The 13,474-nt window shown below is 36.5% G+C and overlaps 1 protein-coding gene across 1 annotated transcript in view; it reads left to right on the top strand.

Annotated features, from left to right (window-relative positions):
• Positions 1–13,474, top strand: part of PPME1 (protein phosphatase methylesterase 1) — a 78,269-nt gene that overhangs the window by 14,888 nt on the left and 49,907 nt on the right. The window contains exons 2-3 of the mRNA XM_058545614.1: positions 9,504–9,597; positions 10,146–10,238. Coding sequence (XP_058401597.1) covers positions 9,504–9,597; positions 10,146–10,238 — 187 coding nt within the window. The remainder of the gene's footprint in view (positions 1–9,503; positions 9,598–10,145; positions 10,239–13,474) is intronic.

The following is a 13,474-nucleotide window of genomic DNA, read 5'->3' as shown; positions in this document are numbered from 1 at the left end:
TGGAGGAAATTATACATTTATTTTGTTAGGTTTGAAATAAACTTTATTCTGACATCAAAAATTCTGTATACATTTACCTCCCAAAGTAGATTTTTATTTACAAATTGTAGGACTTAATAATTCATCTCTCTGTTAGTTCAAAACTTTAGAATTGATTTTAATTCTACAGTCAGTCATCTTCTATACATATCTTGAACCTTCCTGAGATTTGTTAATTGCTGTTTTTGAAAGGTCTTTCTATGTTTCACCTCCTTTTTAATTCCCTTGCCAGTCTATACTCCTATCTTCTCCTCACCAGGTTATTGCAACATATTTTTTTTCAGAATCAAGTCCATCTTGTACATTTCACCACATTGATCTTTCCAAAATACTTTAATCTGTACACTTGATTGGCTCCTCATTTTCTACCATACCATCCAAATTCTGACTTTTGGGACCCTGACATGCAAATAACAGAAAAAGAACATATATTCCCCGCCTTATTATATCTAATATCATTCTTTCTCCACTATCTGCTTTGAGTTGTATCAGCTTCTTTTAGTTTTTCAAAACTGTTGTGCTTATTCCCACCCTATTGCAGTTAGCTTTTTCTGTTTGTTTGTTTGTTTGTTATCAGTGTCCCCTATGATCGGCACCATACTGGGTCTTTATTCGTGCCCTTCTCTCTGCCTGAAATGTCTTCTTTACCCCTCCCTATTGCCAGCAGTCCAAATTCTGTCTGTCCTTTGACACCTAGCTTAAATGTTATTTTTTCTTTGAAGCCTCTCTTTATTTCCCAAGCTGAAAGTAATCTTTCTTCCCTCCTTTGAACATTTATAGCATGTTAGCTGTACCTGTTAGGGTATTTAACTTGTATATTATGTTAGATATTTATGTATTTGATGTTAGCTTCTTGAGAGCAGAGGCATTATCTCACTAGTTTTTTTTTTTTATTGATGTTTTAATAGTTTTTAACATGGTGAAATTTTGGGTTGTACATTTTTGTTTGTCCATCACCATATATATGGCTCCCTTCACCCCTTGTGCCCAACCCCCACCCCCATTGCCCCCAGTAACCACAAGACAGTTTTCTCTGTCCATGTGTTGGTTTATATTCCACATATGAGTGAGATCATACAGTGTTTGTCTTTCTCCTTCTGGCTTACTTCACTTAACATAATACCCTCTAGGCCCATCCATGTTGTTGCAAATGGGACGATTTTGTCTTTTTTTATGGCTGAGTAGTATTCCATTGTATATATATACCACGTTTTCTTTTTTTTTTTTTTATGTTCTTTCTTTTTTTTTTTAAATTTTTTGTTTATTGCAGTAACATTGGTTTATAACATTGTAAAAATTCCAGGTGTACATCATTATACTTCTATTTCTGCATAGATTACATCATGTTCATCACCAAAATACTAATTACAACCCATCACCACACACATGTACTGAATTATCCCTTTCACCCTCCTCCCTCCCCCCTTCCCCTCTGGTAACCACCAATCCAATCTCTGTCTCTATGTGTATGTTTTTTTTTTTTTTTAAGATTTTATTTATTTATTTTTTTCCCTCCAAAGCCCCAGTAGATAGTTGTATGTCATAGCTGCACATCCTTCTAGCTGCTGTGTGTGGGACACGGCCTCAGCATGGCCGGAGAAGCGGTGCGTCGGTGCGCACCCGGGATCCGAACCCCGGCCGCCAGCAGCAGAGTGTGCGCACTTAACCTCTAAGCCACAGGGCCGGCCCTCTATGTGTATGTTTATTGTTGTTATTATCTACTACTTAATGAAGGAAATCATACGGTATGTGACCTTCTCCCTCTGACTTATTTCGCTTTGCATTATACCCTCAATGTCCATCCATGTTGTCACAAATGCCTGGATTTCATCGTTTCTTATGGCTGAGTAGTATTCCATTGTGTAGATATACCACATCTTCTTTATCCATTCATCCCTTGATGGGCACTTAGGTTGCTTCCAAGTCTTGGCTATTGTGAATAACGCTGCAATGAACACAGGGCTGCATGTACCTTTACAAATTGGTGTTTTCAAGTTCCTTGGATAAATACCCAACAGTGGAATAGCTGGATCATATGGTAGTTCTATCCTTGATTTTTTGAGGACTCTCCATACTGTTTTCCATAGTGGCTGCACCAGTTTGCACTCCCACCAGCAGTGTATGAGAGTTCCCTTCTCTCCACATCCTCTCCAACACATGTTGTTTCCTGTCTTGTTAATTATAGCCATTCTGATGGGCGTGAGGTGATATCTCATTGTAGTTTTGATTTGCATTTCCCTGATAGTGATTTTGAACATCTTTTCATGTGTCTGTTGGCCATCTGTATATCTTCTTTGGAGAAATGTCTGTTCAGGTCTTTTGCCCATTTTTTAATTGGGTTGTTAGTTTTTTTGTTGTTGAGATGCATGAGTTCTTTATATATTTTGGAGATTAAGCCCTTATCAGATGTATGGTTTGCAAATATCTTCTCCCAATTGTTAGGTTGTCTTTTCATTTTGTTGATGGTTTCCTTTGCTGTACAGAAGCTTTTTAGTTTGACGTAGTCCCATTTGTTTATTTTTTCTATTGTTTCTCTTGCCCGGTCAGACATGGTGCTTGAAAATATGTTGCTAAGACTGATGTCGAAGAGCGTACTGCCTATGTTTTCTTCTAGAATTTTCATAGTTTCAGGTCTTACATTCAAGTCTTTAATCCATTTGGAGTTAATTTTTGTGTATGGTGTAAGGTAAGGGTCTACTTTCATTTTTTCGCATGTGGCTATCCAGTTTTCCCAACATGATTTGTTGAAGAGACTTTCTGTTCCTCATTGTATGTTCTTGGCTCCTTTGTCAAAGATTAGCTGTCCATAGATGTGTGGGTTTATTTCTGGGCTTTCGATTCTATTCCATTGATCTGTGTGTCTGTTTTTGTGCCAGTACCATGCTGTTTTGGTTACTATAGCTTTGTAGTATATTTTGAAATCAGGGAGTGTGATACCTCCAGCTTTGTTCTTTTTTCTCAGCATTCCTTTAGCTATTCGGGGTCTCTTGTTGTTCCATATAAATTTTAGGATTCTTTGTTCTATTTCTGTGAAAAATGTTGTTGGAACTTTGATAGGGATTGCATTGAGTCTATAGATTGCTTTAGGAAGTATGGACATCTTAACTATGTTAATTCTTCCAATCCAAGAGCACGGAATATCTTTCCATTTCTTTGTGTCGTCTTCAATTTCTTTCAGAAATGTTTTATAGTTTTTGGTGTACAGATCTTTCACCTCTTTGGTTAAGTTTATTCCTAGGTATTTTATTCTTTTTGTTGCAATTGTAAATGGGATGGTATTCTTAATTTCTCTTTCTGCTACTTCGTTGTTAGTGTACAGAAATGCAACTGATTTTTGTATGCTGATTTTGTATCCTGCAACTTTACCATATTCATTTATTACTTCTAAAAGTTTTCTGGTGGATTCTTTAGGGTTTTCTATATATAAAATCATGTCATCTGCAAATAGTGAGAGTTTCACTTCTTCCTTTCCAATTTGGATCCCTTTTATTTCTTTTTCTTGCCTGATTGCTCTGGCTGGGACTTCCAGTACTATGTTAAATAGGAGTGGTGAGAGTGGGCATCCTTGTCTGGTTCCTGTCTTAGAGGGATAGCTTTCAGTTTTTCACCATTGAGGACGATATTAGCTGTGGGTTTGTCATATGTGGTCTTTGCTATGTTGAGGTACTTTCCTTCTATACCCATTTTATTCAGTGTTTTTATCATAAATGGATGCTGTATCTTGTGAAATGCTTTCTCTGCATCTATTGAGATGATCATGTGATTTTTATTCTTCATTTTATTAATGTGGTGTATCACGTTGATTGATTTGCGAATGTTAAACCATCCCTGCATACCTGGAATAAATTCCACTTGATCATGGTGTATAATCTTTTTAACGTATTGTTGTATGCGATTTGCTAGTATTTTGTTGAGGATTTTTGGATCGATGTTCATCAGTGATATTGGCCTGTAATTTTCTTTTTTTGTGTTGTCCTTTTCTGGTTTTGGTATTAGGGTAATGTCAGCTTCATAGAATGAGTTAGGGAGCTTCCCCCCCTCCTCAATTTCTTGGAAGAGTTTGAGAAGGATAGGTATTAAGTCTTCTTTGAATGTTTGATAGAATTCACCAGGGAAGCCGTCTGGTCCTGGACTTTTATTTTTGGGGAGGTTTGTTATACCACATTTTCTTGATCCAGTCGTCAGTCGAGGGACACTTAGGTTGCTTCCACTTCTTGGCTATTGTGAATAATGCTGCAATGAACATAGGGGTGCATAAGCCTCTTTGGATTGTTGATTTCAGGTTCGTTGGATAGATTCCCAGTAGTGGGATGGCTGGATCATAGGGCATCTTTATTTTTAATCTTTTGAGGAATCTCCATACCATTTTCCATAGAGGCTGCACCAGTTTGCATTCCTACCAGCTGTGTATGAGGGTTCCTGTTTCTCCACATCCTCTCCAACATTTGTTGTTTTTTGTCTTGGTGATTATAGCCATTCTAACAGGCGTGAGTCTCACTAGTTTTTTTTAATTATCCCAGCATCTCCCATCACCCCACCTCAGTTCTGGCCTAATACAGATAAGTTCTTGGTGAATAAATCCTTATTTTTAAAGTATGACTTAACCTTGTTATGCTTCTGAAAGTTCTTTTCATTACTTCAAAATTCTTTCATTATGACTCCATGGAGAAAAAAGTCAGTAATTAATTCATTAAAAAAATTATAACTAACAGGAGCCTACACAGGCTGTAATGACCATAAAGTAGATAGGCATAAAAGAATAAGAAACAAATTATTTTTAAGAAGAATCAAAACTACATCCTTAAAATACAGAGTATCCTTTCTGACTAGAATATAAGGATTAATATAAGGTAAGGTCCTTGCTATCTATTTCATGTCTAACAATGGTTGCAAAATTACCTGAAGTTGTGGAGTGTTTAAACAATTGTGTGTTCAAATGAAGATGTCAGGAGTATGCCTGAAAAATCTCTCTGGGAGTAGGAGCAACCTTTGGAGGTATAGATTATTGGCTTTTTAACCAAATGGGAATTACTCGTATGTTGGTATAAGTTGGGTAGTCCCAGGAACTTTGTTTTTTTTAATGAAGAAAATTAGAAGTGGAGGGTGTTCTCCTAGGAATAATTTCTGTTTATAGGAAGTAATTTTTCTTTAACTGGTGCCTGGCCAACTTGGAAAGTTTCTCTGGCCTTGGAAAAGTCAGCCATATTTAGATTCTGAAGAGGAAACCTTTGATGATATGCCCTAAAACCTTATTACTTTTCGGAAGTGTAAATGAGAGAGTGAGAGAGAAAAAAAAATGTGAGAATTAATATAGCATTGGGGTTAAGAGCAGAGGCTTTGAAGAGTGATGGAACTGGATTTAAATCCTGTCACTGCTACTTAGTAGTTGTATAACTAACCTTGGGACAAGTTACTTTATATTTCTAAATCTGTTTTTTATCTGTGAAATGAGGATAAAATAACTTTCAGAGTTTTCTGAGGATTAAATGGAATCATGCCTGTAAATGACTTGGCACAGTGACTCACTGTTGTGCACAGTGAATGCTAGGAACTATTACTACGATGATATCCTAAGCCCAGACATCAAAAATTCACGCGTAGATCCTTAGAATCCATTATAACATGTTTGGCACGCCATGTTGAGTTGTTATACCCAAAGTAGCACATGCATAGGAGGATTAGTGAGTGACTGATGAGTAAGTAGAATTAAGAGTTCTGCTTTTAGCTTTCCAGTAAGAATTCAAGTGCAGCTAGCAAACCAAAAAAACAGGTCTAGGCTGAAGTTGTAGTTTACTTCCACAGAGGCAGTCTTTCTTTCAGAAGACGGGATTACCCATTTACTGAGCAACAGATGCTAGATGTATTAGATTTTTTTAAAAGATATGTTATTTTATTCAATTGCTACAGTACAAGGCAGAAAGAGTTTAAATGTTGCCCAAGTCCGTACTGTAAGTGTTAAGAATTTGTAACATCTCAGTCCATTTAAATCAATTTCTAGAGGTGAGACCCAAGCATCAGTATTTTTAAAAGCTCCCCGGATGATCTTATCGTTACATGGAATGAGAACTACTGACCTGTCTCAAATGCCTAGAAGAGAGTAGATACTCAATAAATGCTTGACTGTTGAAAGAATACATACCTGACTGCCCAGGTACTCCATTGTAATTCTTTCCAGTATTTTATTCAACCTAGAATGTTTTTGTATTAACTAAAGTCTTTAAAAGGGGCTTTGTATTATTTGTATTAAGATGTTTGGCAGGAGGTAATGTTCTGCTGCTGATAGAATTCTGAATTTCCTCCATTACTAGGAAGAAGAATTGGTGTGGAAATAGGGGAAGACTCAAGGTTTCTTTCTTGTGTCCTCTCCAAGGTTAAAGACATTGGTTGTAAATAGACATTTATTGGTTATTTTTGTTTTATTTTGTTTTAAAATAATTTTATATTTTTTAAGAATACATGGTTCAAAAATCAAAAAATATACATTGAAAATTGTCTCTCATCTCCCAGTCATAGTTCCCCTCCCAGAATACCATCGATGTTATATCAGTATTCTTCCAGAGATATTCTAAACACATATAAGCAATTATATTTATACATATTTCCTATTTTTACCCAAATGGTAGTACATGCATCATATTTGTTTGTTTACTTAAGAGTATATCTTATCCATATATAAAGAAGTTTATCAGTATATAATTGCTTCCTTCTTTTTAATAATTTTTTTTTTGATGTTTTAATGGTTTCTAACATTGTGAAATTTTGGGTTGTACATTTTTGTTTGTCCATCACCATGTATATGACTCCCTTCACCCCTTGTGCCCACCCCTCACCCCCCATCCCCCACCCCCACCCCCACTGCCCCTGGTAACCACAGTCCAGTTTTCTCTGTCCATGTGTTGGTTTATATTCCACATATGAGTGAGATCATACAGTGTTTGTCTTTCTCTTTCTGGCTTATTTCACTTAACATAATACGCTCCAGGCCCATCCATGTTGTTGCAAATGGGACGATTTTGTCTTTTTTTATGGCTGAGTAGTATTCCATTGTATATATATACCACATTTTCTTAATCCAGTCGTCTGTCGAGGGACACTTAGGTTGCTTCCACTTCTTGGCTATGGTGAATAATGCTGCAATGAACATAGGGGTGCATAAGCCTCTTTGGATTGTTGATTTCAGGTGCGTTGGATAGATTCCCAGTAGTGGGATGGCTGGATCATAGGGCATCTCTATTTTTAATTCTTTGAGGAATCTCCATACCGTTTTCCATAGAGGCTGCACCAATTTGCATTCCTACCAGCTGTGTATGAGGGTTCCTGTTTCTCCACATCCTCTCCAACATTTGTTGTTTTTTGTCTTGGTGATTATAGCCATTCTAACAGGCGTGAGGTGGTATCTTAGTGTTGTTTTGATTTGCATTTCCCTGATGATTAGTGATGTTGAGCATCTTTTCATGTGCCTATTGGCCATCTGTATATCTCCTTTGGAGTGTCTGTTCATTTCCTCTGCCCATTTTTTGATCGGGTTGTTTGTTTTTTTGTTGTTCAATTGTGTGAGTTCTTTATATATTATGGAGATCAACCCCTTGTCTGATGTATGTTTTGCAAATATTCTCTCCCAGCTGGTGGGTTGTCTGTTCATCTTGATTCTGGTTTCATTTGTCTTATAAAAGCTCTTTAATCTGATAAAGTCCCACTTGTTTATTTTTTCTTTAGTTTCCCTAGTCTGGGTAGGCATGTCATCCGAAAAGATTCCTTTAAACCCAATGTCAAATAGTGTGTTGCCTATATTTTCTTCTATGAGTTTTATAGTTTCAGGTCTCACCTTCAGGTCTTTGATCCATTTTGAGTTAATTTTTGTGAATGGCGATAGCACATGGTCCACTTTCATTCTTTTGCATGTGGCTGTCCAGTTTTCCCAGCACCATTTATTGAAGAGACTTTCCTTTCTCCATTGCATGTTCTTAGCACCTTTGTCGAAAATTAGCTGTCCGTATATGTGTGGTTTTATTTCTGGGCTTTCAATTCTGTTCCATTGATCTGTGTGTCTGTTTTTGTACCAGTACCATGCTGTTTTGATTACTATTGCTTTGTAGTATGTTTTGAAGTCAGGGATTGTGATGCCTCCTGCTTTGTTCTTTTTCTTTAGGATTTCTTTAGCTATTCAGGGTCTTTTGTTGCCCCATATAAATTTTAGTATTCTTTTTTCTATTTCTGTGAAGAATGTCATTGGGATTCTGATTGGGATTGCATTGAATCTGTAGATTGCTTTAGGTAATATAGACATTTTAACTATGTTTATTCTTCCAATCCACGTGCATGGGATATCTTTCCATTTCTTTATGTCATCATGGATTTCTTTCAATAATGTCTTGTAGTTCTCATTGTGTAGGTCCTTCACCTCCTTGGTAAGATTTATTCCTAGGTATTTTATTCTTTTTGATGCAATTGTAAATGGTATTATCTTTTTGAGCTCTCTTTCTGTTAGTTCATTATTAGCATATAGAAATGCAACTGATTTTTGTAGATTGATTTTGTACCCTGCAACTTTGCTGTAGTTGTTGATTGTTTCTAACAGTTTTCCAACAGATTCTTTAGGGTTTTCTATTTATTTATTTATTTATTTTCTCCCCAAAGCCCCAGTAGATAGTTGTATGTCATAGCTGCACATCCTTCTAGTTGCTGTATGTGGGACGCGGCCTTAGCATGGCCAGAGAAGCGGTGCGTCGGTGCGCGCCCGGGATCCGAACCCCGGGCCACCAGCAGCGGAGCGCGTGCACCCAACCGCTAAGCCACGGGGCCGGCCTGCTTCCTTCTTTTTAAAGCTAAATATTTCTCTGTGTACCATAATTTATTTTAATCATTCACCTGTTGATGGATATTTAGGTTGTTTTCTATTTTTCTCTATTACAAACAATGCTACATTGAATAGATAACTCATTTCCCTTCTGTGTGAGCACATCTCAGATAAATTCCTAGAAGTTCAAGTTATTGATATTGCCAGTTTGCCTTCTATGATGGCTGTATATTGATTGGTTGGGAAATGACAAAGAAGTATGAAATAACGCATGGGATTAAAGGTATGAAGAAGCAATGGTAACCAAAAATGATTGTTGCAGGAATGATGTTAATAGGTTGAGTGGATAAGAATGAGCCTATAGCCAAGAACAAGGAGAGAGAACTAGCAGGTTTTGTGATGTGAATGTACATGGAATGTATTTGTGATTAAAATATACTAGTGAATTTCCTCAAATCCTAAAATTTCTACTCTTACATCTATATTTGAGCTTTTTAAAACATATTTTTATGTGATACTTTGTGTGTGAAAACTCTTCTTATCTTTAAGGGAAAATAATCTTCCTATTTCCATTTTAGATTTACATTTAGCATTTGTTGATCAAGATTTTATCTTTTCATGCATAACTAATTTTTACTTAAAATCTCTCTCTCTTTTTTTTCCTTAGCCCTGGAAGAAAGCGGGACTTTTCTCCTGTTCCTTGGAGTCAATACTTTGAGTCTATGGAAGATGTAGAAGTAGGGAATGAAACTGGCAAGGATATATCCTTTACAGAATGACTTATTCTTTATTAAGCTTATAATGTTGTCTAAGTTAGAAGACTTGTGTAGTTTCTAAAATGTTTTTTATTCCTGCTGTTTATTTCATTTTTATTGCCCACCTGCTCTTTGTACAGCATGGAATATTACCTGTAAGTTGATGCCAATATCTTACTTGGCTATAATTGTCGAATGCATGGGGAAGGGATTAAGAATTAAATTCCTGAAACTGATATATCTCTTAAGGACCCAGAGGAAGCTTTCATGAGTCAAGTGAGTTGAACTGGTTTAGCATCTAGAAACCAGGGACTATGTCCTCATTAGGGCAAAGGGAATCATTTTTTTTTTCCATTGAAAAAGTGGTCATACTGGCTCCATGTTTCAAAAACAGGTTTGGTGTCTCAGAAACTTCTATTTAAGTGTCTCTTAACGTGGAAGTCTTTGCATCTAGCTTGGTGCTGCCTGAGTTTTGTGATCAGTATTATTATGGCTAAATAATCAAAAACTTCAGTGAGCAAAAGCTTAGATATGTTATCTTTAACTATTCATACACTTTTCGAGTTTACAAGAGTGGTTCAGAAGGTCCAGTCCTACTCCTGCTGCATGGAGGAGGCCATTCTGCCCTTTCCTGGGCTGTGTTCACGGTAAGTAAGTAAGTAGTTGATAGTAGAAGTCGATCTTAGCACAATCATTGTTTACTTCTAGATGAATTTGGCTAGCCTAATTCTTCCTTCTGTACTCACTTATATGGCTTGATGTAAGAAGGTTAGGGATGTGAGTTGATTCCAAATATTTATCATGGTAGGCCCAAGATCACCTGTTCTTTAAACTAGAGGTTCTTAACTGGGGTGAGCTTTAGTGCATGAATTCTTCAAACAGTTTATAAAATATTCTGTATACATTGCATTGGGATGAGGCAGGTGGAATTTGTGCCTTGTTAAAAGTGGGGGTCTGTGTCTCAGTAGTCTAAGTAATGGATAAGCAGACATATTCCATTCAGGTGCTTTAGATAGAGATTATGTCTATCCTTTATTTGTCTCCCTCATGGAGCCTACTGTAGTACTTTATACATGGAGATGTCCCATAAATATTTGGAAAATGTTTCTTCTTTTTTTTAAATAATGGTTTATATTTTAATGGTACTTGTGAGCTACTAGGAATTAAACAATATTTGGTTGATGATACCCGGGTCTAAAGTAGAGGATATATGTCTGTGTGAATAGTGCCAGTTGTAAATCTTCCTAATATCCTTGACTGGGGTGGGGCAGCCCATGTGCAAGGAGAGATACTCCTAAGGAAGATACTAGCAACATTCTTATCTGAAATGAAATTGTCATCTCTTCTTGTATGTATCAAGAAGATATACATACTTCCTCTGTTTACTACTAGAGGGTCTGAAGGACAGAAAATGGGAGCAAGTGAGAATGCAGTACTAGATACCTGGAGCCAGATGGCTGTAGAGTTGAAGAGGGCCCTGAACATACCATTTTCTTCCTGGCAGTGGGATTATTGGGATTAAGTATAAAAGTACCTTCTCATCTCTTCTTTAGAATATGAATTCCTTGAGAACAGGAATAATGTCTTACTCCTTTTTGTTGCCCAAATTGCCTGAAACAGTTCTTGACACATAGGCACTTATTCAGCTGTTATTAAATGAGTAAATGATTTGGCCCCTGTCTTGTTTGCTATTTCCTTTCTCTTACTTTAGGACGTAGCTGTATGATTTGCCTGTATGTGCCAGGCTCTTTCATGTCTCTAGAGCTGTGTTGTCCAATAGAAATATGATGCAAGCCACATACATGATTTTAAATTTCCCAGTAGGGACATTAAATAGGTATAAAGAAACAGGTGAAATTAGTTTTAATACTATATATTTTATTTAATCCATTGTACCCAAAATATTATCATTGTAACAGATAATCAATATAAAAATTACTATTGAGATATTTCACATTATTCTTATACTGTCTTTGAAATCCAGTGTGTATTTGTACTTACAGCAGATCTCAGTTTGGACTAGCCACATTGCAAGTCCTTAGTAGCATAGTTTTAGTCATTTACATTCCTCAACTAGACTGAGCTTTTTTGGAGGCAGAAACCGTGGCTTATTTATGCCTGGCACATACTGTATGCTTAAGGAATGTTTTTTGAATGAACAAGTAACAACAACTTGTGCCTGTTCCTAATGTAGCAGCTATAGTAGTAAATGTACTGCAGTTGCCCTAAACCAAGGTCAGAGCCACCAGAAATGGCTCATGTACCATAACTTACCTGGCTCTACTCTAAGCTAATACACTGTCACTGGGAAGCTGATGTGTTGGAGACATGAAAGGAAAGAGATATGTGACTGGGGAGAGGAATAGAGGAACATGTTAACTGGCATGTCACATTCACACAACTGAATTGAAACTTGCCGGAGATAGGGACTCCAGGCTCTGCTGCATAAGAAATTTGGCAAAAAGTAGTCTGTGGATAGGAAAAACTTTATTGCAAGGATAATACTTAATGGGTCACAAGATTTTGTAAAATTTTTGTGAGAATCACATAAGTAGGCCAGAGGTAGCCTCACTATATTCTTTGAACTTTTGAGCAACTCACTAGGACTCTGGTACAACATATTAGCTCTGATTTAGACTAATATTACCTATTTGAGCATTCAGAGTCCTTGGAGATGAGGGATCTAGGTAGGGCTAGAATAGACTTTCTATGAAACAGCTGTTGCTTTTGACACTGGGAAGAAACAGTGAAGAAGGAGTTGGAAGATGTGATTTGTAGTCCCAATTTTACCAGTACTAATAGTATATTCTTGAGGAAGCTACTTAAGTTCTTGAGCAAGCCACGTAAGCCTTTATTCTCCAAATACAGTCTGCTTACACTTCAAAGTTTCTTTGAAGATTATGTAAAATAATGGATATGAAAACTGTAAATTATAAAACCTTGTAAAAATATTATTATAGTAAGCTATTTGTTGACATGTATTGATATTAAATATTTTTATCCCATAGATAGGAACAGTGAAGTAACATGAAAAGTGTCTGGCATAGAGGAGATGATTGATAAATAGCTGCTGACATTTTTATACTTGTTATCATTGTAGAGGATATCTCTAGTTCTTCTTTTAGCAATGTATATTCTATAGATTACAATTCCGTGAGAAATTAATGAAATAGTGATTTTGTGATTAAATGAGTTTGAGAAATATTATATAAAATATGCTTCTCATCTCTCTCTTGGAAATTCACCCTACATATCAGTGTATTATTAAAGCCTTTAGGATATTCTTCTAAATAAACCTATTTAATTTCAACTGTGTCTTCCAAATGTATTTGATCATTCAATTCCTTTTTTCTAAAACATCTGTTAGCATACCACACTTTGTGAAACTCTTTTATAGATACATCATTATGTTCCAGTTGCTTACCTGGTTTACTTGTATAAGCAAAGGAATTCCCTACCAGTCAATTGACTTAATAGCTTGGTTCGGCTGGTTAGATTTACCTGCCCTTTGTTGTTGTTGTTGTTATTCTTGACAGTGTACCAGCCCATTGAATGAGTTTACATGTGACGGTGCTTTGAAAATAAAAATGGCTCCATAAAAGTAAGTGCTTTAGCGATTGACTTGACTCCAGAAGTCATAATTCCTCAAGCACTGGAACATGTCTGTGGATTCAAAAGGCAGCTATGGCAAACGGCAGGAATAAGCCCAAGCACCTTATCATCACGAGAGGCAGAATTACTCTCAGACCTTCACCTAGAAGATAATTAGTAAAATAGAAGCAAAAAGGCACTAGCATAGCAGGAGGACAAGTATATTGACAGCTGAAGGAAAAGATGAACAGCTGTGATTGATATTTATGATGCTAGATCATGAGATCCTTGA

The sequence above is a fragment of the Diceros bicornis genome, chromosome 7 (assembly GCF_020826845.1).
Source record: "Diceros bicornis minor isolate mBicDic1 chromosome 7, mDicBic1.mat.cur, whole genome shotgun sequence".
NCBI lineage: Eukaryota > Metazoa > Chordata > Mammalia > Perissodactyla > Rhinocerotidae > Diceros > Diceros bicornis.
This window is presented reverse-complemented; position numbering and strand designations above follow the sequence as displayed.